Source organism: Cimex lectularius, unplaced genomic scaffold (genome assembly GCF_000648675.2).
Source record: "Cimex lectularius strain Harlan isolate CLEC.00 unplaced genomic scaffold, Clec_2.1 scaffold296, whole genome shotgun sequence".
Taxonomy (NCBI): Eukaryota; Metazoa; Arthropoda; class Insecta; order Hemiptera; family Cimicidae; genus Cimex; species Cimex lectularius.
In genome coordinates, this window is record NW_019392844.1 from 22,922 (window position 1) to 49,387 (window position 26,466).

The window sequence follows — 26,466 nt, forward strand, 5'->3', positions numbered from 1 at the left end:
TTCATACGACCTGTTTATACACAACTTGAGCCATTATCATCATCGTTACGATGAAATAAAACATTTATGAAGATTTTTTTTCATAAACATTGGTGAAATTTATTTATACAACCTAAAAAATAAATAAAATCACTACAATAAATCAACTTAATAATAATAAAGCTGAGATCAAATCCCAAATGTTACAATTATGAAAAATAAATCTTTTTAATAAGAATTAAGACATCATATGACAAACAATTTTTTTTATGATAATGGCTTCAGATAATTTAAGACTTTACAGTATTTCTGGATGAGTGAAATACATTACACATGCAAATTAACATATTACATGCACTATCATTTGACCAAACTTCATTTTAATTATACAACTCAATAAAATGAAATATACAATAGCATATTATTCTCTTCAGTCTTCAATGGTATAAATTAAAACTAGGTAAAATTATCATACAAAACAAATATTCTAAAAAAAGTTCCCCTTTTTTTATTCATTTTATCCATCAAAAATAATTTAAAAAAAAAGAAGAAAACTCTGGGCTTAGGAAATCATACCTTGAGATCAAAAAACAGAGAAATATACAATCCCATAAGAATGAATGCAGACATTTCAAAACAAATGACATTATTTATAATATTTACAAACTTACATTAGGTTTTAAAGGCAATAGCTTAGGCAGTAATTAGTAAAAAAAAAAAAAAAAAAAAAAAAAAAAAAAAAAAAAAAAAAAAAAAAAAAAAATTGAAAACTGCTCTGTGTACATAAAATGGATGTACATGTTTGAATGAGAAATTTTGTTTTGATTTTTTGATGATTTTTGTTATGAAGACATTTCAATGAATAAAATAAATACTCTGTTTTCCTATTGCTTTTGCCTTTAAAGTGAACAAAATAAATTAAATTAAAAAATATAAAAGATAACAAAGCCAGTGCCAAAGCAGCACTGAATTTTTAATACATATAGGCATTGTTATTTCTTTAATGCCAAGAAACAAAGTCAATAGCTAAATTAAAAATAACAATCTTAATTATGACTATTTTGTTTTCTGAAAATGAAAATCAATACAACATACTTACAATGTATATTTATAAAACAATCTCTAACAATTCTAAAACATTTATTTTGTACTCAAAGTAAATAGTCTACAGTAGAATGTGATTGCACTTTTTCCATTTTATTTTATTTTGTTTTGTATATATATAGCTTGACGGTCGACAATAAATATATTCTTACAAACGAAAACCTATACAAAACAGTGTCTAGCACACTTCTCTTTATTTTTCTTGATTTTTAAAAAACTCTTTTTATATATATATTTTTTTTTACTTTTTATTTTTCAAGTGTTGAAGACCTTTTAGAATGTGAAGTATGGACCCAGCCATAATAAGCCATTGAGGGGCTGACTGATATTGAAGCCTTAACATATCAAATATCTCCATCTCGATAAATAAAAATGAAATAAATAATTTTTTCTAGAATATTAATACATTTTGGATTTCAATATGGATAAATTGAATAGATAAAGCTTCGATATGAGACAACTCGTATTTTCCAAACGTGCTGTGGTAATCGTATTACATACATATATTTCAAAGTTGCAGGGAATTTATTTGAGCAACTGTTTTTCCATTCCTCGTCAATTGTTTCAAAAAGCTGAAAAAAGAAAATGTAAAATTAATTATTTTAGTACCAAACTTCTAGCATATAATATTGAATTTAAAATTTCTAATAGTTATGTACAAATATATCACAATTAATTTTGTTTTTTATGCCCTAAAAAGTTTTCAATTTATTTTTATACCTTTTTTTTTACACACAGCATGTCTAGAAGAAGTTCCCCTTAATTAATAAAGATACAATATTTTATTTCACGTCATCTTTTTTCTCTCTCTCTCATAAATAACTCTATCACACACGTAACTCTCACACAACATGCTTAATTCTCAGAAAGGTTTCAATGAGATGGTGTAAGGGTCAGTAAAGCGTTAGAATTTCATTTTTCTTATCGTAATAATATAAACTATTATTGATCACTAGATGTCAAATCATTATAAAAACGACACCATTTGTAAAACCGCTATTTATATATATATATTTATAACATTGTGCACCTGAACTTCATTACATGTACACACATCATTTATTGACTTTCCGTTGTTCTTGATTTTTTGATTAAATAGGACAATGCAACTTACCCTCTACTTTGGGTAAGTACAGACTAAATAGAGCTAACAGAATGATACATCAGAAAGGCTGCTTGTTGCGCTTAATATTTGAACTGAGTACAGACAAATTTTATTCGTTTAATAGTGAAAAGAGTTCTTTTTTATATATATATATATATTTTTTTTTTTACAATATTTTTGTTTTTTTAAAGAATGATATACAATGATAAATGAAAAAGAAAGTACTTTTTTAATAACAATTTCTCTACTTAAATTTTGCAAAATTTCTGAATTTGCATCATTCACTCTTTTTTTTCTTCTAAAAATAATAATATTTTAAATACTTTTTTCTTTTCAGTGTTGAATTTAATTAATAAGATGTGCATGGTGCATAAAATTTCTATATTACATGCGTTAATTTACTGAATTATAAAATTTACTGATACTTTCTGTAACATTTAATTGAAATCAATCCGATAACCAGATTTTTCAAGAAGGATAGTTTCTTTTGGAAATGAAAACATAACGCTTAAATTACTTGTAATCCTCTCTTAAATGTAATTGACAATCGCAAGTTCTCAGTTCAATTACAAGCGGTAACAGAAATTTAATCATATGACTTTAACTTAAGTATTATAGGTACTTATATGTTTTATATATATATGTAATATTTTATATATTTTCATGTATATATATATAATTAGTATAATGTTTAGAGTTTTGTTTTTTATTCACAAATTGTCCTTCTTTGTAGTGCACTCTACAATATTATAAACTGTCTCTCTCACTTATTGTAGGGTATTTAAAATGTATATATGACATTGGTTCAGACTCAACTCCAGAATGGGGAAACTTGTCCAACACTGTTAAATGGCAGTATTTTGTAAACAGCCTGATACAAATCATCATCAAATACTATAATAAAATAATATTTTCATAGAAAAAAAGAAATGTTAATTATATTTTTACAATTTATACATTTTATTCTGGTGCATCAGGCTATTGTTGAAGTCATTACACTTCAACACAACATATTGCTCTGTATAATATAATACTCCTGATTTTATAAAATAAAGTTTTGTAAGTCTACTACATACTACCTTGTTTAGAATTTAAATGCTTTCGTTATTTACGTTGTAAACGGAGCATGATACTATTTTAAGGGAAACAAATGAGTCCAAATTATGGGTCATTGTGGTTTCTAATGTCAGCAAGCACTCTCGATTTCTGTACGCATCCTCCTCGCTTGTCTCGCTCTAAAAGCATGGAATTCTTCTTTCATTGCCTGGACTCTCGCCTCGATGTTGTCGTATTTCATTCTAAGCGCAGGGGAAATTTCTGGAGGTGTTGGAGATATGGGATACACGTCGAACTCGTAATGATCATCCACACTCGGTCTTTGGCTCAGCTCCGATTGGGTGGGTGAAGGAAAGGCTGAAGTGTACTGCAGCCAGAGAGGTGGTGGAGGAGGCAGAGGAGGGGATCTGTACGCCAGCCTCCAGTCCGAGTTTCCAGAGCTGTTCTGCTGAGATGTGTTTTTGGAGCCGAAACCACTCGAACTAGATCGACTCTCTGGTGATGTTTCCATAAACAAGTCTGGTGCAGACCTCACATGCCTTGGTATGTAACGCCTCCTCCTCTGTTGTTCCTGTATTGCATGTAGAGACGGCAACTCTTGGCTGTACTGCTGGTGCACGTTTTTCAATGTCTGTTCAGCACTTTGTCTCACCGAGCTCAGATCAGAGAAATAGACCGGAGACATGACCGGCGTCAGTGCTGGCATTATGGAAGATGTGGGAGAGCTCGCTCGAAACGGGGTCGTTTTCGGAGAGTAGATCGTTGGGAGCTGGGGGGTCACCACAGTCGAGTTCAAACTCATGTCACTTGGGTAACCGACCAACGGCCGCCTCCAAGAAGCAATGTTGCGGAATCCGGGCCTCGACAGAAATCCCCCATCATCAGAACTTGTCGTGCTTTCAGCAGAATCCACTAGAACAAATCGACCATCTCTGTCTCTTGATATTTTCCCCACGTGATGGCTGCTCCTCAGATACACATCAGCATCCCAGTTAGGGTCGACTTCTGAACTTCTCTTCTTGAAAAACCAACAAATTGGACTCATACCTGGTACTCGGCTTTTGTTATTTCTGAAAGAAGAAAAACAAAGTTAATTTTTTACTTTATGTATGGTTCAATTTTTGCTTGCTTGCAATCTGAATAACTGAAAATTCCTTACTAATTCCCATTGAATGAAAAAAAAAAAAAAAAAAAAAAACTAATCCTTTATGAATGGATGAAATAAAAGAGCCAGACTGTCTGACTGAATTATTGAAAAGAAACTGTTATAATTTTCACAAAATTGAAGATAAAGTATGTTCTTCTATAAAATTTGATTAAATTTCTCGTTTAGAAATGGAAGAACACAATTTTATTTTGAAAAATGAAATGAATATTAATCATTGTTTATTTAAAATTCAGAATGTCTAAAATAGAGAGAATGTAAACAGTTTACTCTCCTATAAATAGACTTCATATTAAAATGAAATCTAAATCAGTTAAGATTCCAAGTTGTCTTACAATGCTGACATATCACAAAATGTCTGAATTATATTATTTTGAATTTACCGCATCTTTCCCTCAGGTTTGGCTATTGTTTCAAAAATTAAGATGCGATCTTAAAAAAAAAAATTAGCATTAGCATAATTCTTTTAGGTTTATATGTATATTAGAGGTAGACTTCTGTAATAAAGCAATTAATTGAGATAAATAAAATGGCAAATTGTACAATGAATACCCATACACACATGTATATACACACAAAACTATATTTAAATATTTTGTTTATTTTTAAATACAGCTTTAAAGCAACATCCATGCTGACAATTAATTTAATGACAAAATAATGTTATAAAACAAACAAAACAATGGATAAAACATGCATGTGGATGAAATCACAAAGACGCGCACACACACTGTCAGCACACTATTTATATTAATATTTATACGTAAAACCGTTGAATATAATCTAGTATTGATAAAATTTGTTGCTTTAAATCAATTTACACCATCATATATGATATATAGGGATTTTTTACAAGCAATATTTGTCATGCATTATTGGAATGTACCGGTTTCTTCAACAGACTGCTAATTCTTCACCTTTAGTCCTCCTGGATGGGCCAGCAAACAAAGGAAATTTTCATAAGATTTAATTATTCTTTAAGAAGGCTAATACATTTAAAAGAAAATATCCGACATTTCAATGTCTCCATCTTGCAGAGTTGTTGGCCTTTTTTTTTTTTTTTTTTTTTTAAATTTCTTAACATTTCATTTTTATGATCAACAAACACATTAAGCATGTAAGCAAAACAATCAGCAAGCACTCAGGGCATGATAAATTAGTAGTGGCACTTTTTTCAACCATATGTGTTAAAAAAATGAAAAGAGTCATGTTGGTGTTTTAATGTTAGTAGGAAGGCGATTATCAGTATTATCATCCTGTTGTGGAGATAGTCGTATAACCAAGTGCCGTAAACACAAAGGACACAGTGAAAGCGATTAGCAAGCTTCTTAATAAGTGAACTGGGAACAGAAAATTGGTTTTAGCTTACTGTGGAGTTCTATGGCAACTCAAGGCTGTAATCCCGATAGGATCCAACAACCCTACAAGAAGCAAAAAGAATTTTTACCATAAACCATTATAGCTTAAATCTTAAAGACTCATACACTTAAAAAACTCACAAAAGAACTAAAGTCTTGTAAATTAAAATAATAATAATATTAAACTTGATTTTCTTTGAGAATTTTTAAAATTAATAAGGAATGTTTAATAAATTTAAATAGAAAACTATTCATCTATCAAAATTATTGTGTTTCAGAAGACAGGGATTTTCAGCATCACTTTACTCAATTATTGTACTTAGTATTAAAATTTTTTTAAACCCAGTCAGAAAATTAACAAAGAAAAATTATTAAGATTAAAAAAAATCAAATGCTAAAGTTTACTCATTAATATTAACAGATTAAACGTTATATGTTAACTATTGATTGGTCTTACCATAACCAATGCCTATTTACATGATGTTGAGAAGATTATTGTCATGTTTTAAGATTAATTAAAAAATAATTATTAGATCTAAATAATTTTAGATTAATAAAACTTCAAAAGTGGAAAAAAACATTGTAAGTCATATCAAAATTGCTACAGTTTCAAAGGTGTTAGGTAGATAACAAAAATTATCTTTACATCATCATTATCAAACATAAACTAAAACAATTATTAATAGATTGTTAAGGCTGATAATTAGGCAACAACAATAAAAAATAAAAGATATTTTTGGAAGAAAGGCAAGCCCAAGTTTCAGGAAGGTACATTTATGGAATCACCATAGGCAAACCCCTTGGACTGCTTGCAACTATTTTCCAAGCGGATGTCCATGAAATAGTTAGAGGGCGGGAGTTGATAAAGAATAAAATGAAAGAACGGATATACTTCCGAGCAGACATTCAGCTAAAAAGGCACTAGATGCATATATTTCTAGCTACAAACCAGTCCAGGAATGCCTGCAAGGCTAAATTAAACATTAAACATGTTTGGGATATAAAATGACCCTCTGATGAGTGCGAACAGATGAATATAGAACTTTTTTTATCAATCTTCCACATCCACTCAAATTTTAAGAATTTTAATTGTAAAACAGTTGCTATGTGCTGAGTTCCTAACCCAGGAATTGAGGGAAATGTAAAAGTGAATACCATTACCAAAATGGACTTACATGTTGAACTTAAACCGACTACTGAAGAAAGTTAAATGCCAAAATGCATTTAACAGGCTAAATAGCAGGAAAAAGACATACCTCAATGAATGGACATAACCAAATTAAAAAATTGGGGATATAGAACAACCCTTTGCTGAGTTCTAAAACCCAGAAATTGAGAGGAATGTCAAAGTGGATATCATTAAAAAAAGGACACATTGAACCCACCTCTGAATATGAGTAAATGATGAAAGGCAAACGAGACAAAAATGAGGACAAATAGATCAGAATAATCAGGATAAGAACAAGAACATCCTTTGAAAATTTAAAAGTAAAAATCCAGCATGTATTAAAGGAAACAAAAATATTTTTATAGTCTTGTTGTTTTGGTAGAGTAAATGAATATATTATATCAATTAACTCCAAGAAACTGATGTGCTGATTAGACAAAGGACAACAAATGATTCCTGGAATGCCTAAATTTCCTAATAGACATAGGTTAACAAAATTATCTTGTGATGAGTTCTGGGACATGAGATATAGAAGGAAATACACAGGCTGGCCAGCTAGTCAAAGAAGGGCCTCTTATCCATGGAACCACAACTAGGTGCGCTGTAGATGAGAAAATGGCTTGAGAAAGAAAAAACTCACACAGTGGACAAAACCACCAAGTATAAAGCAAGTTAAGAGGTTTGCAAATTTTAAAATAAGGAAGGCCAAGGTATTCGGCCATTCCCTTCTTTACCACCACTTCAATAAGATTAGCACAGCAGTAATACAAGAAACACTGTCACTTTAGTGAAGAGAAACCAGAGGCATGGCACAAATCCTTTGTGAATGTGACGCATTAGTCTGAATATAGCCCAACTATCCTAACATAACTACAGCCACTTTGGTAATTCTCAGACAAGAATAAAAAAGTGAAGAGGACCGAGGGAAGTGCTTAGTTTTGTGGGAGTATTAAACACAAATCTTATATACAGTAACACAGTACAGGATCCACAATAAACATACATAAGTTGCAGTGGAGGAAAGGTAGAAATTCGTACTTAACCTGTATAAGTTCTGTAAGGGGTTTCAATTTGAGTGTTGTTTTTAAACAATCCACAATTATATTAACACCAGAGTCTCATTTTTCTTCACAGTGTCTGCAGACAAACTTCTTCAAAAATATATATTCTCTTAATGGTAATAGGTCCAAGATTGCTTTCACCAAATAGTTAGTTAACATGTTATGATTAAAGGATTTCATTTAAAACTTTGCCGAATAAGTTTGAAGTTAGATGGGTCTATTTCTTTTATTTGTATTTAATAATGTGTAATTCTGATTGTAAGACTCCTGTTTTTAAACAATCCACAATTATATTAACACCAGAGTCTCATTTTTCTTCACAGTGTCTGCAGACAAATTTCTTCAAAAATATATATTCCCTTAATGGTAATAGGTCCAAGATTGCTTTCACCTAGTAAAACTAGTTAGTTAACGTGTTATGATTAAAGGATTTCATTTAAAACTTTGCCGAATAAGTTTGAAGTTAGATGGGTCTATTTCTTTATTTGTATTTAATAATGTGTAATTCTGATTGTAAGACTGCTGTACATATCAAGGGTGAAATATTTCTTAAGTTTATTGCCATATCCAAGGCATAATCCAAGAGGCAGTATTTTGTCAACTTTGGTTCATATCTCCTAATATAGATGCTTTTTTGAATTTTAATCTTGTGAGTTGGCGTTTTCCGTTGTTTCAGCGTGGCTTGCTGGTTTGGTCAGGTAAAATGCCAAAACTCAAACCTAAAGAAGATAGGATACGTGCTGACTCTATTAAGAGAAATAATACACATTGACTACGTTACACATTAGTTTTGTGGGAAAAAGCTCACATTTTATAAGTCCCTACCTTTTTTATAATGTTCAGAGATACCCTATAAAATGATTGATCATAATTAGAAAATTTGTAAACTTTAAACCCTCGAGTGTTGTTTATAAACATAGAAGAGGTGCGTGATGGACTGAAATGAAAATCATCTCCTATATACAAGGGAAGAAAGGAAAGAAAATTTGAAATGTCCATATAAAAAAATTTCTTGGGGTAGAGATAGCAAGAAAATCTTTGAAAAAAGCTCCATAGTACCATTATTTGCAAGACAAAGTAATTATAGAAAAGATTTTAACTTTGTTGTCATTAAGCCACCCTTAAATGCATTGTCAAATGCAAAAATTAATTATTTAAATGATCAACATTTATGATTATTGTATGCAAATTTATAAACTATATAAAAATAAATTTATATCACACGAATTTACTGAAATAAGTAGATTCTGTCGTGTAAAGCTGTGTAAAGTAAGTTAACAAGTGTATATTTTTCTTTGAAAAAGAAAACCATGCAACAAAAACTAATTCCTAGACTGAAAATATTAATTATTCAATGTTGAGTAAAACTTTCTAAACCAGCTTCTAGAGGTTTATAATCAAACTAATAATTAATATTGAAATAACACAGATTAACAAATTTGGTAGGGATGGTGCTGCAACCATTTATTGCCACAAACCGTCACAAACCAGTGAGAAAAACAAAACACTGTCTGTAATAATAAAAAAAAAAAAAAAAATTAAAAATCACAAACCCATTTGTGAACAGAAGTGAAATTTTAAGACTTTTTTATTTGTTCTGAAGAAAACATTTTTTCTAACATAAAAGTGTGAGATTTTAAAATAAATCAAGAAAAACAAATGGGAAAAATTTGTTGGTACTCACTTCTTCAAAGGCACTTGACTAACTGGAGCTGCTTGCCCACCGTTTCTCGTGTCTGATATCCGACATGCGACCATGTTATATTCTAAAATGAACAAAAATAATATAATTAAACAAAATCTATTGATACCGTTCATTCACACCTATACCTTTTTCCTGTTTTCGCCGTTTCCGTTTGTTACAAATTTTAACAGCACAGACTGAAAGAATAATGGCGACTATAAAGAACAGGATACCCCCAACAACTCCGGCAGTTATCGCTTTGTGCTTCACCCTTGCGGGAACTGGGAATTTGACCTCTTCAGAACTCTCGTAGCTTTTTAGTGAATTGGCAAGCACTCGAAAGTGATATGTCCGCCCTCCAACCAAATTTTTTACTGTTGAAGGAAAATAACAATAAGTTTATATTTGAGAACTTTTATCGGCTTAGGGATGTACCTAGATAAGAAGTCTCTTCTGGCCTTATCTGACCTTTGTTTAAAGTCTTCCAAGGTCCATCCGTCCTATACTTAATTGTGTAATAAGCAACTAAATCGCTTCGCTCAGCAGGAACTTGCCATGTTATTAAAAACCCGTTACTTATCTCAGTAACTGAAAGGTTTCTCGGCGGTCCTGGCTTTGGTCCTACAATTGTCCAACACATTGTTTAGTTTATTTACACTCTAGGCATTTCAATAAAAAAAAAACATCTCCAAAAGCAAAAATACTCCAGCATGCATAACATTGATATTTAAATCACATAAAAACAATTTATGTTGTATTTTGGTGTTGAGCATCTACAATTTTAAATGAATGTGAACTAATTGCTGAGATTTACAAATGTGCATAACTTTAATGAACCGATGCCACAAAGTAAATGTGTACTCTAAAAATGAATCGGAATGTCAGTGGAAAAAGTTTATTTATGTAAAGAACAATAACATAATACTAATAGGTTCACTTTTCCTTCAATATTTTAGAAGTGTTGTATTCAATAAAATCAATTCATTATGACAAAATTGAAATAAAAAAAGATTACATCTGGTGAAATTATGGGTATCCATAACTAAATCAGTGCTGAAACAAAAGTCGACTATTTTACTAGATATGTTACCTACCAGTTTATTGCTGTTTTAAAATTTTTTCTTGTATAAATAAACTTGATTGAAGAAAACAAAAATATGCAGGCTTTTTCTTTACCAGTGCATTTTTCAACTAAGGGGAAGATCTGAACATAAACATACAAGGGACAATACATTCCAAGTTGTCTTACTTTTACAAGACAATTTACAAGATATAAATTGAATGCTTTATTTTACATTTTATAAAAAGTTTTGTAATCTTTATATAAATAAGTAAATCTTAAAGGGGTTGCTTTGGCCATAAACAGTACAAATGTTATAAAATATACCTGCTCTTGTATGGCGTTACTCTCGACATTTAGTTCCAAAAGGGGTAAACTTCAAATAAAATATAAATTGCTACTAAGGATCTATAATTTTGGGAAATTTCTGCCAAAAAGGCCAAGCTAGTAGGGTGAAAATATCTATCCATATTGATAAATAAAACATTCATACATACCATGCATTATCGAAGAGGATGAAAGTGAATTAAAAATTGTTTTACAAATTTGTTTAATTAAGACTTTTCATAATGAACATTTATGGTTTTCATTAAAACTTTCTTTGCTCATAGATACATTTTAATATTTTTGGGGAAAACTTTTAGCCAGTTTTTCTTTTAAAGTATGGGGTTAGGTCATTCAAAATGGAATTGCCATATTAGCAGTTCTGGGTTTGAATCCCAGTAGAGCCCAAGGCGTTTTATTTGAGAATAATCTAAAAAAGTATTTAAAAGAGGTTCTGGCTCCTTGTCCATGACACCCAACATGTAGTTGGACTTTAAGCTTTACTGTATGACAGGAATCACTTTCATAACCCTTGGGTAAAATTGAATCGGAATTGTTTGATCTTTATGAATATTTTTAAAAGTACTTAATGTCCACTGTGTGTTTATCCATGATATTTTGTTTTTTATCCATGATAAATTTAATTTTTGAGCTCATATCATAATTTATTACTGGAGACAATAATGAGGCAAGCCTAACAAGAATGCTCACTCTTACAATTAATGTCAAGAGACCTGTTTGTAACGCCTTCAACCTGATGAGAGCGTTTAATGCTTGATTGTTGCAAACAACAAACTGTGAATGAGAATTATCTTTTAAAGTAGCTGAAGAACATACCCCACCTGTACCTATTTTCTTTGTCTGTACATGGTGTAGTCAAAAGCTCATTCTATGGCCATAGTTAGCACATAACATGGTGCTCCAATAATTATGCGTAACACCAGGTTCAGCATGACCTCTATTCTAACTTTTCCACGTGAACCTTGCTCAATGGTTATACTTAAAAACTTAGTTTTTGTGAGAAGGTTATGACTTAGAATGGGCGTTTTTGAGTTTAGCTTCCTTCATGTGAAGAGTATGAGAATTTTTTCTTAGGATTGATAATTAAACACATTTTCTCACACCATCTTTCTACAATGTTTAGGGCATTTTGCATTTAATTCGACAGTGTCATCTAATTTTATCCTAATATGTTAAACTCTGTGATTACTGTCATCTACAATTAGCAGCACTAGAATTGGTTATTGTACCCCTTCCTCGAGCAGGAATCAGAAGTCTATGCTTTTTCTTTGCACTTTTCAAGGTGTTGTCAAAAGCTCATTCTCTGTCTAGAGTATCACATACCACCATGATTATGAGTAATACCATGTTCTGCATGACTGGAATTCCAACTTCTTCACTTGAGCATAAGCTCAAGTTATACTTAAAAACTTGGTGTCTTTGGTATAATAGGGTGTGATTATAATAGGGTTTAGCTTTCTTCTTCTTGTGAAGGGTATGAGAGTTGTTTTTTATGGCAAAAAGCATCTGACAGACAAAGATGATCGGAAATAACTAATCTACAGATTCATGGCGAAAGTATCCATGAAGAAATTGCCACAATTTTTAAATATTTCCTCCATTTTGAGTAGGTTTTTATAATGAAGGAGATGGAGTTAAATACTAGATCTTTTTTTAAGTAATAAATCTGGCCAATATTAGCAGAAGGTTAAGAATTATTAATCCATTGTTGCTAATAACACTCTGTTAGAGTCTTTACATAATTAAAGTCATTAAATGGCAATAATCCACTAGGCAGTTCACAATTGAAGAGTTAATTATTATTTGTAAAATATCTACTAATAGGGCAAGAGTTGAATGTTAAACTAGGAAAAAGGCAACAGCTTTTACACGTTCGGAAGGATGTTAATGATTTTTTAAAAACAATTTGTCGTTAATTTTCAATGATGATAGCAACTACATTGTTATTCGAAGCTTTTTATATAGTCAGAGGTCTTACAGTTGTCAGTGCAACATCGGTTCTAGTTATGGCTTGTGGTATGAATTTTGAAAGAAAAAAAGAATGAGACTGATTTGGAAATGATTATAGAGGAAATGTTTCATAATGTTTTTCATACCTTTTGATCTGAAAATTGGAGGTATTAACGTAGAACCTGTCGCATCAGTCGGGAACATAATATTATTGATAAAAACATCTGAAAATTAAAATAATCGTGCAAACTGAAAACAAAAAATAAAAAAAAACCTCATGCTAATATTTATAAAATAAAAGTAAAACGAATCAAATTGTTATTTTTTTATTGATATTTCATTATTTAAATTAATGTTTCTTGTGTTTAAAACCAAAATTTAATTTTAGACTGTACAAATCAAAGTCTTCTGGTTTGATTATTCAGCTATAATTTTCATTTCTTAACACTCTTTTCCCTTTCAAGAAGTTTCTATGGTAAAGTGGAATTCAAGAAGTAAAAGCCATACCAAGCTACCATGCACAAACAAGACTAAAACCACACCTTATTAAGATTGTAATACACAATCGAGAGGATCATGCAGCGTGAAATGAAAAGCGCTTAGAAGAGTGCTTACCATCAGGTGAAGGCTGGAAGTCTCGTTTTGTTTCCTGTTGAGGTTCTTTGTGAGGTATCTCATCTACCAAGCCAACACACACAGTTACCAATTAAAACTAACACATTGCACCAAGACAGTAGGGTGTATTTGATACACATAATAGGTTTATAAAGTTTACAAAAAAATTAAATTAAAGGAAATCAAATTAAGAAAAATATTGGTTTATGTCAAATTGATTAATATAGTTTTAAGGATAATTTTAACAGTTTTTAAAAAATATTTTTGTTTAAAATTTTTTTAGTGATTTTGTTCTTTTTTTGATCAAATGAAAATGTCTTGTAATGTTAATAAAGGCTTGTTAACCTCTTCTACAAACTAAAACTTTTAATTACAAATTTGAGAAGCAATATTAAATTTTAAAGTAATTCAATGTTACTTCTGTCTTATCGTACATTATTTAGTGTGCATAAATTTATTCAGGCATGAAATAAATAAATATCTACATGCAAATACTTCTACTAACTTTGTTTCGGACTTTTCTTTTTTTCGTCATTGGCTGTTAAAAAAAAAGAAAAGAAAAATAGAAAAAATTGTATTCATAAAATGCACAAAATGTATCTTTCTTTTGTTTTAAATGTTAAGCTATTTCATTAGTAACCCAATGAGCAATTTGCAACTTTCATGAAAATTTTTGTGAAAACGATGTTTGATGATAAAGTACATAAAATCACTTATTATTGACAAGTAGAACTCCCTGCATGATTGATTATCGATTATACTGGATTTTCTAATCAAATGTTTGCCATATTATGAGAACATTTGGTATAACTGGCTGGTCAACTCAGTCCTTTTCCTCTTAGATTTATACAAACCCATATCTTATAAATTGGTTGTTTCTAATTTATAAGCAATGTTTCCCTTACATTTTAAATAATTTTCTTATTGAATAAATTCGTTTATTAAAAAAAAGCAATTGTTCTTTTTAAGTTGACTCTTTTTTAGATGACATAGACTGCTCATGGGACTGGCTCATGCACATCACAATCAAAGCATTATTGACAGTCTCATCGTTTTCTTTTACTTGCTTTCATAGCAAAGCATTATGGGAGCTTCTTCCATAGTTTTCCTTTTTTTCCTTTTTGCGACTTTTCTTTTTCACCCTACTGTTGGCGAAGAGTAGATTAACGGAAGATGTAAATTTCAGAGATCATAACAAGTGCTCCCATACCAATGTGCAATGTTTAGTTTGTTATTTACAGTTAAAGCTAAACTAAACAGCAGAAAGTTATCAGGTGGCCACACTCAGGAGATTAATAGTCAAGAATAGTGTACAAATGTTGGAGAATTTTGAATATCCTCAATTACCCAGCTAATTTGGTCATTGCTATTTAAAAAATAGAAGTTTTTAAAATTTCAGACTTATTTCAATTTTTTAATTAAAAAGGTAAACTTGTGTAATCGTAAAATGTAAATTTATGCAGCAGATTTCAGTCGTGTTTTTTAAAGTCAAGAAACGTCAAAATCATTTAATCCAAATTTCATTTGCGATTTATATATATGTCACATAATAAAAACAGAGATCAAATCAAATCCCTAAGAGAACTGATCAATTCACAGAAATGTTAAAATGACAATTCGATATTGTCGCTATACAATGCTTTATTTAAAAAAAAGTCAGAAACAGAATTTCACTCTAAACATATTCAAACAGAACTGCTTGTAAAGATTGTTACTGAAAACCTGAATAAGTTTCTTAAACCAAGATAATACTTTAACCTCAGAAGACATACCAGTAGCTGAACTACTTCTTTATTGAAGAAAAGTCAACTTGAACCAAGTTACAGAAGGGGAAGCAGTTGAGAGATAAGAAAAAGCATTTTGTCCAATTTGAGGAATGGAATCTACTGGAGCTTATGTGAGTTTTATAAAAGTCCAAAAGAAATTTATTCCAATAAAAAGGAACATGCTGCACAAAACCTAAAACGTTCGACTTGAAAATTGAAAGGTACTACTTTGACGAAATTTAAAGTTCCACCATTTAGATTGATGGAACTCTAATTATGTTCTCTAAGGTTGATGGAGGTCATTGGATGTAACAACATTCATCTTATGATGGCATTGATCACTCTACTCTTGAGCCACGAGATCTCCCTCAGGGGGATAGAACAGTCACAGTTTAGGTGGCAACCATGGCTTAAAATTGGACTTATTGCTCAGTGTACAGTTTTTATGCAGGAAGTGGAACAAGGAATAGGAAAATGGATCTTAGATCTTCGAGGTGGTAGATCTGGACTCAGGTGACAGATCTCACTATTGAACTGAAAAAGTGAAACCATTTCTAACTCTCTCTCCATCTGTCTCAGATATCTCATCCCATGAGCTCTGGATGTGAATGTTGATTATGAAACCAAGCATGTTGCGAGATGCTATTTGACTAGGTCTTGGCTGTTGTGCAACAGTATTAAAAATGAAAAAAGTTTATTTCAAATTAGTACTTCAGTTGGCTTCATAAAAGATTGGCTTTCTAGAAATACTTTTCAAACAGCTACTCGAGGATTGAAGAAATCATTGTGAAAACCTCAACAGAAAGAAGATAGAAAACAAATATAATAATGTGTCTGAAAAGAAAGTAATGTCCTTTGTAACTTGAGATGCCACAACTTTACCATTTAATACCTCAATTACTTAACATGAATTGATAAATTTGATTAAATCACTGTTTTTATCATATCCCTGTGACATATTTCATCACATGATTTCAATTTTTAATTTTCCAAAAAGAGGGGTAAATGTGATTTGAAGAATGAAAATCTAGTCAAAGTCAGTCGAAGAAAATTTTTTGGCTCTAAATTCTGTGGCCACCCTGGTTAATCAAAGTTGTGTACTATTCTTTTAGTATTTAGAAATATTGTCCTATAAATTGAAAATAAGCTTATACAAAAAGATTTTTAATTCTATGATTCTACTAAAACATGATTGGGAATCATAATTTTCAATACATTAACTAATTACTAATTATAGCTGATTTTCTCTATAAAATATTAAAAACCCGATATTTTATTTTAACACATTATGTGAATGAAATAACATTATAATTATTATATTTAATAGTGTGCACAAATTGGAAATGTGGTATTTACACAAGGTGAATACATGATGTTCAACATACCTAGTGTACGGACGGTGATAACTTTACTGAGCATTCCATCTCCGAGAGCATTTTTCCCAACCACTTGGAATTCATAAGTAGTGCCAGGAGTCAGTTGGTTTATCGTTACCTGCGTACTTCCAGAAGTAGCGACAGGCAACGTAGACCATTCCGATTCTCCGGCTTCTCTAAACCTAAAATCAATAGTGTTTAAAATGGTAGAAAAATGGTAAAATGGTGCCAAAGTGATTTTCCAATTTTTCTTACCAAATGGTGTAGTTTTGCTTGTAGTCCGGCCCTCCGGAATAGCCAGGCAGCCATTTGAGAGTGACAGCATATTCACTTGCATTGGCTGTCACATTATACGGCGCATGTGGTTGGGTGCCTTCAACAACAAGCTGCGTGCTTGTGACTATCGTAGCCACTTCATTGCTCGCCACACAATGATAATAGCCGAAATCACTCCTTCTGAGACTTTCAATTGTAATATTACCTCCAGTCACTCGCACTCTATTCCTTTGGAGCGGTTGCCCGTCTTTCTATAAATGCAAATACAAAAGTGAAATGAAACCTTAGAATAAATAAACATGACGGCTTCCTGCCTTGGTTTAAAAATAACTGATTTAACCAAATCTATAATCTATAAATAGATTTGTAATCAGACTTACCCTCTGCCACTGGATGTTAGGTTTTTGAGTCCCTTCTGCTTCCTGAGCATCACAATGCATTTCAACTGTTTCACCGACCTAACATATATTTCAAATTTAAAAAATTGCAGCCTTCAATTACATTATTATTATATTTTTTATTATTTTACAACTACAAAAAACAGTCCTAACACTATTCCTTTCCTGACTGGGAGGAAATCATGAAACCACCTTTTGGAAGATTATCTGGAAGGATTCAGGTTAAACTACAGGGTTATGATGAGGGTCAGGGTTTTATGGACTTCTGTGTGATTAGATGAATATGTTGTACTGTTGGATATGAAATAGGAAGTTTGGCAAAGATTCGAAGGATTTTGGATTGGAGTGATTGGATTCTTTGGAAGTTCTAATACTTGGTTAAATGTGGGTGTCCAGGCATCCAATCCAAGCAGATTTGTTGATGTAAAGTCCCAAATATTGGACTACAATGGCTACTGGGAGAGGAACAGAGTTATAATAGATTGGAGGAGATATGGCAAAGCATGGTTTGGATATTATTTGTATGGATTTGGCTTTGTTCAGTCTGATCCTCCATTTTTTGAAACATTTTTTCCAAAAAGGCCCTTGGTTTCTTAAGCCATTGGGTCTTGGTTTTCTAATAGGATAGCACATTTCCATATGCAAAATATTGGGATTGATATGTCTGTAGAGTATACTGAAAAGAGAATGGGCCCAAGGGTGCTGCCTAGCACAACACCCACTTCAGCATTGGATAGGGGAGAAGGATGTTCTAATTTGTCCTTTAAAGCACCTATCAGACAGATAGAATTTTAAGATGAGGTGAGTGAATTGAAGGGTGCCATTGGTCTTTGAGAGCAAGGGTTCCTACTCAACCCAAGTGTTTCCTTATGTCTGCAAAAGCACCCGACCAGCATCACTACGTGATTTTACTTTTAAGGGAGTAAAATTTGATTATTAAGAATGGCCTTGAATTTTGTATAAATTATAGAAAATAATAATCTGTATAACTTGAAGAATTTTAGGAATTACCTTTCGTTGGTACAAAGGTTCCGGTTCTGCAGTAAATACTGGTGGTTTCCTAACCAGCACCTCCATTGGCCCAGATGACCCTTGAGTGCCCTGTGCATTGTAAGGTGTACACGTGTATCTCCCTTGATGATTTTGATTTACCTTGTTTAGAGGAGAACAATTTTTTAAACTTCTTTCCATCGGAACATTAAAAATCCGATCTATATTTACCCTAGTAAAAAGGAGGGAGCCGTTGTTCATAATAACAATATCCTTAGTTTGATAAGGTTCAAGAAGGCGCTTATCTTTGGTCCATGTTACATATTGCAAAGGAGGATTGGATTTAATATAACATTGTACAACACCTCCTAGGCGGAAAGGAAGGTATTGCACAGTTGGAGTAAATGTCACTTTCGCAGGGTCTACAAAAAAAAAAAAAAAAAAAAAAAAACATTATTAAAAAATATAGAAATAAACAAAAAAAGTACATACACCTCGACACTAAGGTAGGCTGAGGCTGACTGAGGTTCTCCAATACCATTGGTCACTTGGCAAGTGTACTGGCCTGTGTCTTCAGCAGCAACAGGGTTTATCACAAGAGAGCCATCACGTCTGATGGTCACTCTGGTCTCTAATGAAGCTACTTGTTTAACTGGCGTGTCTTCTTTCCACCAGTTGACTGTCACATTCCCAGGCAGGGCCTTTGCCTCACAGGAGAACTGAACCTTCTCGCCTTCTAAGTTGGTTTTGTTGGTTGGGGGGACCATAATGACTGCCCCGCCTGGAATAGGAAAGTTAGTTAAATTTAGGATTCATTTTTCAATCATTCAATTAATGATCAAACTTCAGAGGATGAGTGTTCAAAGGATTTATGTTCTATGTTTAAACATTTCATCAATGTATATAATTATGTAAGAGTGATAACATATATGAGAAAACCAAAATCCTCATTAATAGGAAGAAATATACTAGACAGATGAAACTTAATCGAGGTGTCTGACAAGGATGTTGTTTATCAGTTGTGCTTTTTTAACAAATACATTGGTCCATTGATGACAGTGTGAACTAACAACTGGTAGGAGCAATTGTACTTGATAATGGATGGAATCCTGACTTGTTAAAGTGTATGACCAGTGCTTAATGGTTGTTGAGATAATATACAATAGGGTGCAAACTTAATCCCTGAAGTGAAGAAGGGGAAGAAGTGGGTTTGTATTTAACAGGAAAATATCTGCCTTGTACTACTGAAGTTGAAATGGGGCTGCGATGGCAGAGTGGTTCAGGTGTCAGACTCGATTTACCATACTAGAAGTTCTGGGTTCGAATCCTGACATAGCCAGTGGAATTTTAATTCAGATTAACTGTATTGTAAAGTGGTTGGACCCCTTTTCCTTGTCACCCCCAATGGGTAGTTGAACGGTATGCCATAGTAAGCCCTCATGTATGACAGGAATTATTAAACTTAGAGAAGTTAAGAAAGATGAAATAAAGCTCTTGTTAAAAACTCCCATGAGTTACTACTTTGTACTATGATTTAAAGAAAATTAAGATGGTTAAATTGATAACTCAGGAGTCTTTTATTACCAGGAAGTGAAATTTACAAGTTACACTTGCAATTACACACAGAAAATAATATCATTCTTAGAGACCTCTTTTCTATTCTAATCCATCAACAATCACACAGACATTTAATAGATTTTTTTGCATATTTTGATAATTGCAAAGTAAAGGGTGACGAATGAGGTTGACTCTCTTTTGCGATACCTGAAGGAAAAGGAAGACACACACTAGCACCCGAGAAGGACACACTATTACTGAAATACTTCTTGTTGTATTATTCTAAATTTTTTAAGAATATCCTTTTGGTTTTAATCACAACAACAATTTAACTAACACTCATCTCCTGAAGTTGATGGGATGTTGATACTTACCGGCGATAATGACACGGGCGGTATGACTAATTTGGCCCTCACCATTCTTTGCTATACATGTATAATCACCAATATCTTCATGCCTAATATTGGATATCCTTAGCTCAGTGCCATCGTTAAAGATGCCCGATGTGCCGGCTGGCTCGACTAGGCTTGCATCCTTGTACCACTGTATCGTAGGCGCAGGTGTGCCCTCCGCCTGACAATTTAGAATTATTGCATTTCCGAGATTTACATATATTACATCTTCAGGTGTCACGCTAAATCTCGGTGGAGCTGTAAGGAAAAACCAGTTGAAAAAATAATTTAAAAAAAATTAATGTGACATACCGTGAACGTCTAAATGAAACCAGGTGCCATTCTTATGTGTACTTGGTGAGCGGTTTAGGAACACTACTTTGCACTCATACCAGCCCTGATCGGACTCCCTTATGTTCGTCAGGTTGAGCGATGCAAGACCGTACGGCGAGTCTTGGGATACTCTGGACACTCTCCCTTCATAACCCTCACCAGAGTGTGTTGGGTAACTATCGTACCATATATAGATCGGAATCTCCTCACCCTATTCACATCATAATCAGCAGATAATTGTACATTCTTAAGTTTTACGCCAAGCAAGTTTCCAGCTCGGTGATCTCATCAAAAATTAAAATTATAAAAAAAATTAATAAAGCATGCAGAAATAGAAATCATTTCTCCTTTTCTTTTTCTGTAAAGTATGGAGTTTATTTTGTCTATTTATGTTAACAAAGTTACTATATTCTAAATCAAAATGTCTACATGTAACATTTACTTTTTATTTTATTTTTGTTTTTCATCTTATAAAAAGCTTTCTAAGCCTGTCTTTTAGGTTTTATGATCAGTTGTATAACATAGATTTTTCCACATAAAAAAAGAAAGTTTCATTTCTTATTTTAAAGATTATACTAATAAAAACGTCATTGGTTTAACTACTTAAAACAACAAAAATTTTGATACTTCAATCATGCAATCAAATCAAAATGTATTATATAATAAATATAACTTAAAATTAGGTTGTTTTCCAATTGCAATTGTTTTAGAGTATTGTGTTTGTGTGTACGTGTGCATGTTATGTGTGGGTATAGTTTTTAGAGTATCTCTCTCATATTAACTCAAATAATTCCATTAGAAAATATATCAATTATTTTGATCCTCTACATTATTTATATACAAAAGGAAACAGTGGTTTGTGTGCCACTTTACAAATTTCATATTTGTTTTCATATTAGTTGCTTTCTGCCTCAGTTTGTTCAGCAGATGTTTTAGCGTATCTAATCAATTTTCATGGAACAAAAATATAGGTAAAGAAATTATGTGTAAATCCATGCTCCAACAAAATAAAAGCGTCTTGTGAATAAGATCAAAGCGATAGAAAGAGTTTGTTTCCGTTTATTTTGATACAATTTTCATTTTGCAATTTCATATAAAAAATTACAATGACAAAATATGCCTATAGGTGCATCACATTTGACTGAATAGTTTTATTTATTTTAGTACAAATAAGTTACTTCTAGCTTACATATATCAAAGTATACTATACAAATATTTGGGTTTACTTATTTATTTTTCTTCTTGTCACAACACTGAAACTATGGCCAGTCAGTGTTGTTCCTTAAGGGGCGAGGAAGTCTCGAGGTCATCATCGTTTAGGGTGACTTGGAAGGATTTCAGAAGAATAGGCTCGGGCAGTAGGGCTAGGATGGATCAAGAACTTGGTGTGTAAGTTTTGGAATCTGTATTTCGTTGGCAAAAGGAACGTCAAGGTCATTGTAGAATGTGAGGTTCTATATAGTTAGATGAGGTTTGATGGTCAATACTATTTCATTGCTAAATTCTTTGTAATCCGGCTATTGCCTTTTAAGTCTTGTGTAGAGATTACATGTTAATCTGCTACCTAGGTATAGTCCTAAGAATCTGACTTAAGTGGAAGTCCTACTTGTTATTGATGTACAGTAGAGGCCAAGAATGATAAATTTTGATTGGAAGAATTGGATCCAATGGATATTGGATGACTTGGAGGAAGCCCACAGTTCCAATTCATGTAAAGGAATATTGAGGTTGTCGTGGATTTGAGGTCAATGATGTAAGTTTTGACAATTTGTCTGAGGACTTCTGATTGAATGGATTGGATGTTGGAAGTTGGGTAGATTTGCCCTACAGTTCTGCATGCCCAAAATAGTAGTAATAATGTCTTGTTAACAAGGTTAGTTGAGTTTTGATAGTCAAAAAGATTTTGGCCCTAAGTCTTTTTTTTATCCAGGTCTCATAAGTCTTCTGTAGGAATTCCATGTCAGTCTGCTGTTGGTCTAAGTATCTGACTTACTGGAAGTCAATAGCTCCTTTGTTGATATACAGTGGAATGTAAGATTTTTTCCAATGTAAATGTATACCCTGTACATTTTCCTCAGTCATGTCACTTTTTATGCCAGTCTTTGATAAACACAATGTGTCCGTGGATGTTGAAGGTTGGTTGGATAGGATTCAGGTTAGAAGGCAGAATTGTAATGCCATCTATTGAGATAAGAAAATAAACAGTATTAATGGTGAACAGGAAAGGACTAAGTATGCACCCTTGTGGGATACCAGATTGTATAACTGTGTTATCTAAGTATTCATTGCCACACCTCATTTTGTAGCAGCTGTCAATTAAACATGATTCCAGGATAGGGTATTAAAGTTGGTAGGAAAGGTTAAAGTTTATAAAGAATTCCAGGGTGCCAGACCAAATCAAACGATAGCGCTGTATCCACACTCAAGCAAATTTCTTTGTTCTCTAGAGCGGAAGAAATTACAAGTCTGACACACATGAATTGAGCTCATGGTGTGCTGGAGTTCCTCCCTTGAAGAAACACATTTTTGAAGGGGGTCGGGATAAAATTAAGGGCTGCTGTGAACCAATCACGCCCCAGACCTTCCATTAATGAGTGCTGTCAATTTTTATTGGTCCTCTTAGACAAAAAAAAGTCCAGAGGTGATCCCATGACTGTAGGATCAACTAGCCGAGAGCCTGACATCTTAACCGCTCAGCTACCTCAGTCCCCAATTTTGGGACTCATTGAGTGACATTACAATGTGCTATCTAGCTGGATATTGCTCTAACTCTACTATCCCAGGCACTGAACCCCTTCAACTAGATGGGGCACATAGAGTAAACTATCTCTCCACATGCTGGACATGTGGGCTTTTTTGTCCATTTATAAACCTTGCATGGCCTATTATTAATGATGAGAGGATGTCCCTTCTTCTCTGGCTGGGTTTGGTCCTTTGAGGGTCACCTATTGACAATACATGTGCAAGAACTTCTCTGTTGATTGGACCCATCAACGCTGTCATTTTCATTCAATTTTTTATAGTATTTGTAGCTCCAGAGGTTGGGACATCCAGGCCTTTAGAGGGCAGATAAAAACATACTTGATTTGTTGTACTATTTTGTGTGGTATTTAGAAGATGATCTCAATAAAGATTGAAATGTTGGCACAATAAAGAAAATGTTTTTCTAAACCTAAGTCACACCAGATTTCCAAATAATCATTAGTATTATTATTATTATTTTAATTTTGATTATATATATTCAAGTTATTATATAATTGAAGGACTACAGTGGTAGAATGGGTTAAGACATTAGCATCCTCACTTTGTAACTGATGATGTGTTAGTTCTGATTCCAAGCACTGTCCTTGGATTTTTCTTATACTCTGAACCACCAACATGAAAATTGAAGTATAGGCAAAATCAGTGAGAATTTTTCAACCATTATTTTTTCATCTTCATTTAATGATTTAAATAAAGGTTACCACATGAACAAGAAACAAAAAGTGAAAACTCAATATTTAACATTACTTCTTTTACAAAAGGTCCTTTCGATGACATGCTAAGATTTACTGTACATTAATCAATAATGGATCAATTGATCATCAATAAAATCATGTTTGTGGATCCACTCGACCAGACAAGATCTCCGAAGCTTGAACTCTTGAACTGTGTAAATTCGATGAGCAGCAATTACAAGCAGATGTATGCAAACATTCGGTTAATCTCTTCTAATGTTGTTAATCAATCAGCATTCAATCACCTCACGAGCAATTGAGATAAACAAAGTCTTATCTTATTTTAAAGCTAAAAACAATAAAACCAGACCACTTATAAAGTGGATTTTATTAAAAAAAAGTTTAAACAATTGTATTGTTTGAAATTACTAATAAAATAAACTTTGTCAACATATTAACAAATTTAAATCAATTAATTTTTTTATCAACCAATAACAAACCAAGCATCTAAGAAATAAACAATTACCTACTCTTTTTCAGTTTATCTAGTTTTGTTATTTTAATTGTGACTGGCATGTTTTTTGTTTGTTTTTTCACGTCATATATTGGCACATTCAATTATTTGTATATTCTAAAGAAATAATTGAAAAAAATAAATCAACGGATCATCAGTAAAGGGCACAAATGAATAGCTTCGACCTTTGACAAGTAGATCTCAATGAGATTATTGATTGGTAGAGCCAGCTTTGAAATATTTGAACCCTCTTCACATTCAAGGGGTGCTTAGTCTGATTGCAGCCAAAAATGATGGTCAATTATCTTCAGAAGGGCCAATAAATTGATCAGTCCAAATGGCTGAAATATGTTAATTCTCTCAGATCGGAGATTTTCTGAGAAGTTTGCCTGCACAACAAATCGCTTCAAGTGGGATGATCATCAAAAACTTTAGACTTTTTAAATTTCTTCCCTCAGTGAAAAGATAAATAAAGAGGATTTTTGTTGATCAGTAATAATCACTTATGTAAATTTGCATAAATATTAATTCACAAACATAAGTTGCCTACTCAAAAAGCTAGGGAAAAATGGAGCTACAATTGATTTAATTATTTCCATGAATATTCATAAGCCATGAATAATGAATTAAACCTCCCTTATATGCATACTCAGAGTTTGAGAGATTACGTAAAACAATTTTGTTTAATTATGACATTTTAAGCCTATTGCTTCAGAAATAAATTAATAAAGCTTATTTGTATGCATAAATATAAGTGCAACTAGGCCTGAATGAATCAACTCCAATTTTTTCTGAAAATTTTTAACGGTTCTCAATTATTTGAGAGGTTTGGTTTTGTGCCAAGTCAGGTTATCATCCTCATCCTTTAGCACAACAATTCACTAAAGGAAGTACAAATATTGGTCACTGGCAAACATCCACACAACAAGGACATATTCAACGACAACCACATTATGTTATGCATTAGGTTATGCATTAAGGAGGGTGAAACTGCCATCCACATTCAAATACAAAGCAATGTCTCCATGGACACAAAACCTAGGGTATCAAGAAAACTTGCAAAAAAGAATTACAGCAATGACAGTCACACTTTCTATTTCTTAAAAGAAGGATTGAGTGAATTGCACTAAACGAAGGAAATAGGAAAAGTACATACCAAAAGGCTGCAGTGCTTGGGGAATATCAAACCCCCTGCTTCCTAGTATCCTCCTATCATCAAAGGGAAATGCAACTTGTAAAATAAACGTTTTTCAAGACACAAGAAATTATATGTTGACTTTTCCTCTAGTTCTTCCACTACCATCTAACAGAGTGATCCTTCTTTGTTTCCATATCTACCATATTATACTTAAAAGTTAGTGCACTTTCTAGGGCTCTTCTTCACTTATTTCATAGGAACGTTTTCTGCACAGAATAAAACTGATCCTTATTAATCAGCTTTAGAAGTGCTAATGTTATTGAAGTTACAAATCAAATAATGACTTAAGTTTCTCTTTGTTTCACTGTGACCTAAAAGATCTACATATTGTGGAAATCACCCTTTGATATTTCCATCATCTTCATCACTACTTTCAAGGTAATGCACTGTTTGCTAATTAATCTAAGTATCAGTAACACCTTTCTTAAGAGGCTGTACCGTTTCTGGACAATGGCCAAAGTAAAAATCTATTATTTTCCTTAATTCTTGCCTGCTGGGAGAAAGGTTCATTTTAATTTTCCTTGTTGAGATGCTGAGAAATTTTTTTTTTGTTTTGGACCTGGTGAATCTGAGATGAAT

At 32.4% G+C, this 26,466-nt stretch overlaps 1 protein-coding gene across 1 annotated transcript in view; it reads right to left on the reverse strand.

The window, feature by feature from the left end:
• Positions 1-2,532: 2,532 nt before the first annotated feature.
• Positions 2,533-26,466, reverse strand: part of LOC106665528 (protein turtle) — a 284,176-nt gene continuing 260,242 nt past the window's right edge. Inside the window, exons 6-20 of the mRNA XM_014391999.2 lie at positions 20,718-20,949; positions 20,388-20,663; positions 18,959-19,237; positions 18,688-18,878; positions 18,478-18,618; positions 17,449-17,526; positions 17,048-17,319; positions 16,802-16,974; positions 14,156-14,188; positions 13,651-13,713; positions 13,182-13,259; positions 10,116-10,301; positions 9,827-10,054; positions 9,681-9,762; positions 2,533-4,314 (exon numbers count right to left, since the gene is read on the reverse strand). Of these exons, the coding sequence (XP_014247485.1) occupies positions 3,375-4,314; positions 9,681-9,762; positions 9,827-10,054; positions 10,116-10,301; positions 13,182-13,259; positions 13,651-13,713; positions 14,156-14,188; positions 16,802-16,974; positions 17,048-17,319; positions 17,449-17,526; positions 18,478-18,618; positions 18,688-18,878; positions 18,959-19,237; positions 20,388-20,663; positions 20,718-20,949 (3,252 nt within the window). The 3' untranslated portion in view covers positions 2,533-3,374. The remainder of the gene's footprint in view (positions 4,315-9,680; positions 9,763-9,826; positions 10,055-10,115; positions 10,302-13,181; positions 13,260-13,650; positions 13,714-14,155; positions 14,189-16,801; positions 16,975-17,047; positions 17,320-17,448; positions 17,527-18,477; positions 18,619-18,687; positions 18,879-18,958; positions 19,238-20,387; positions 20,664-20,717; positions 20,950-26,466) is intronic.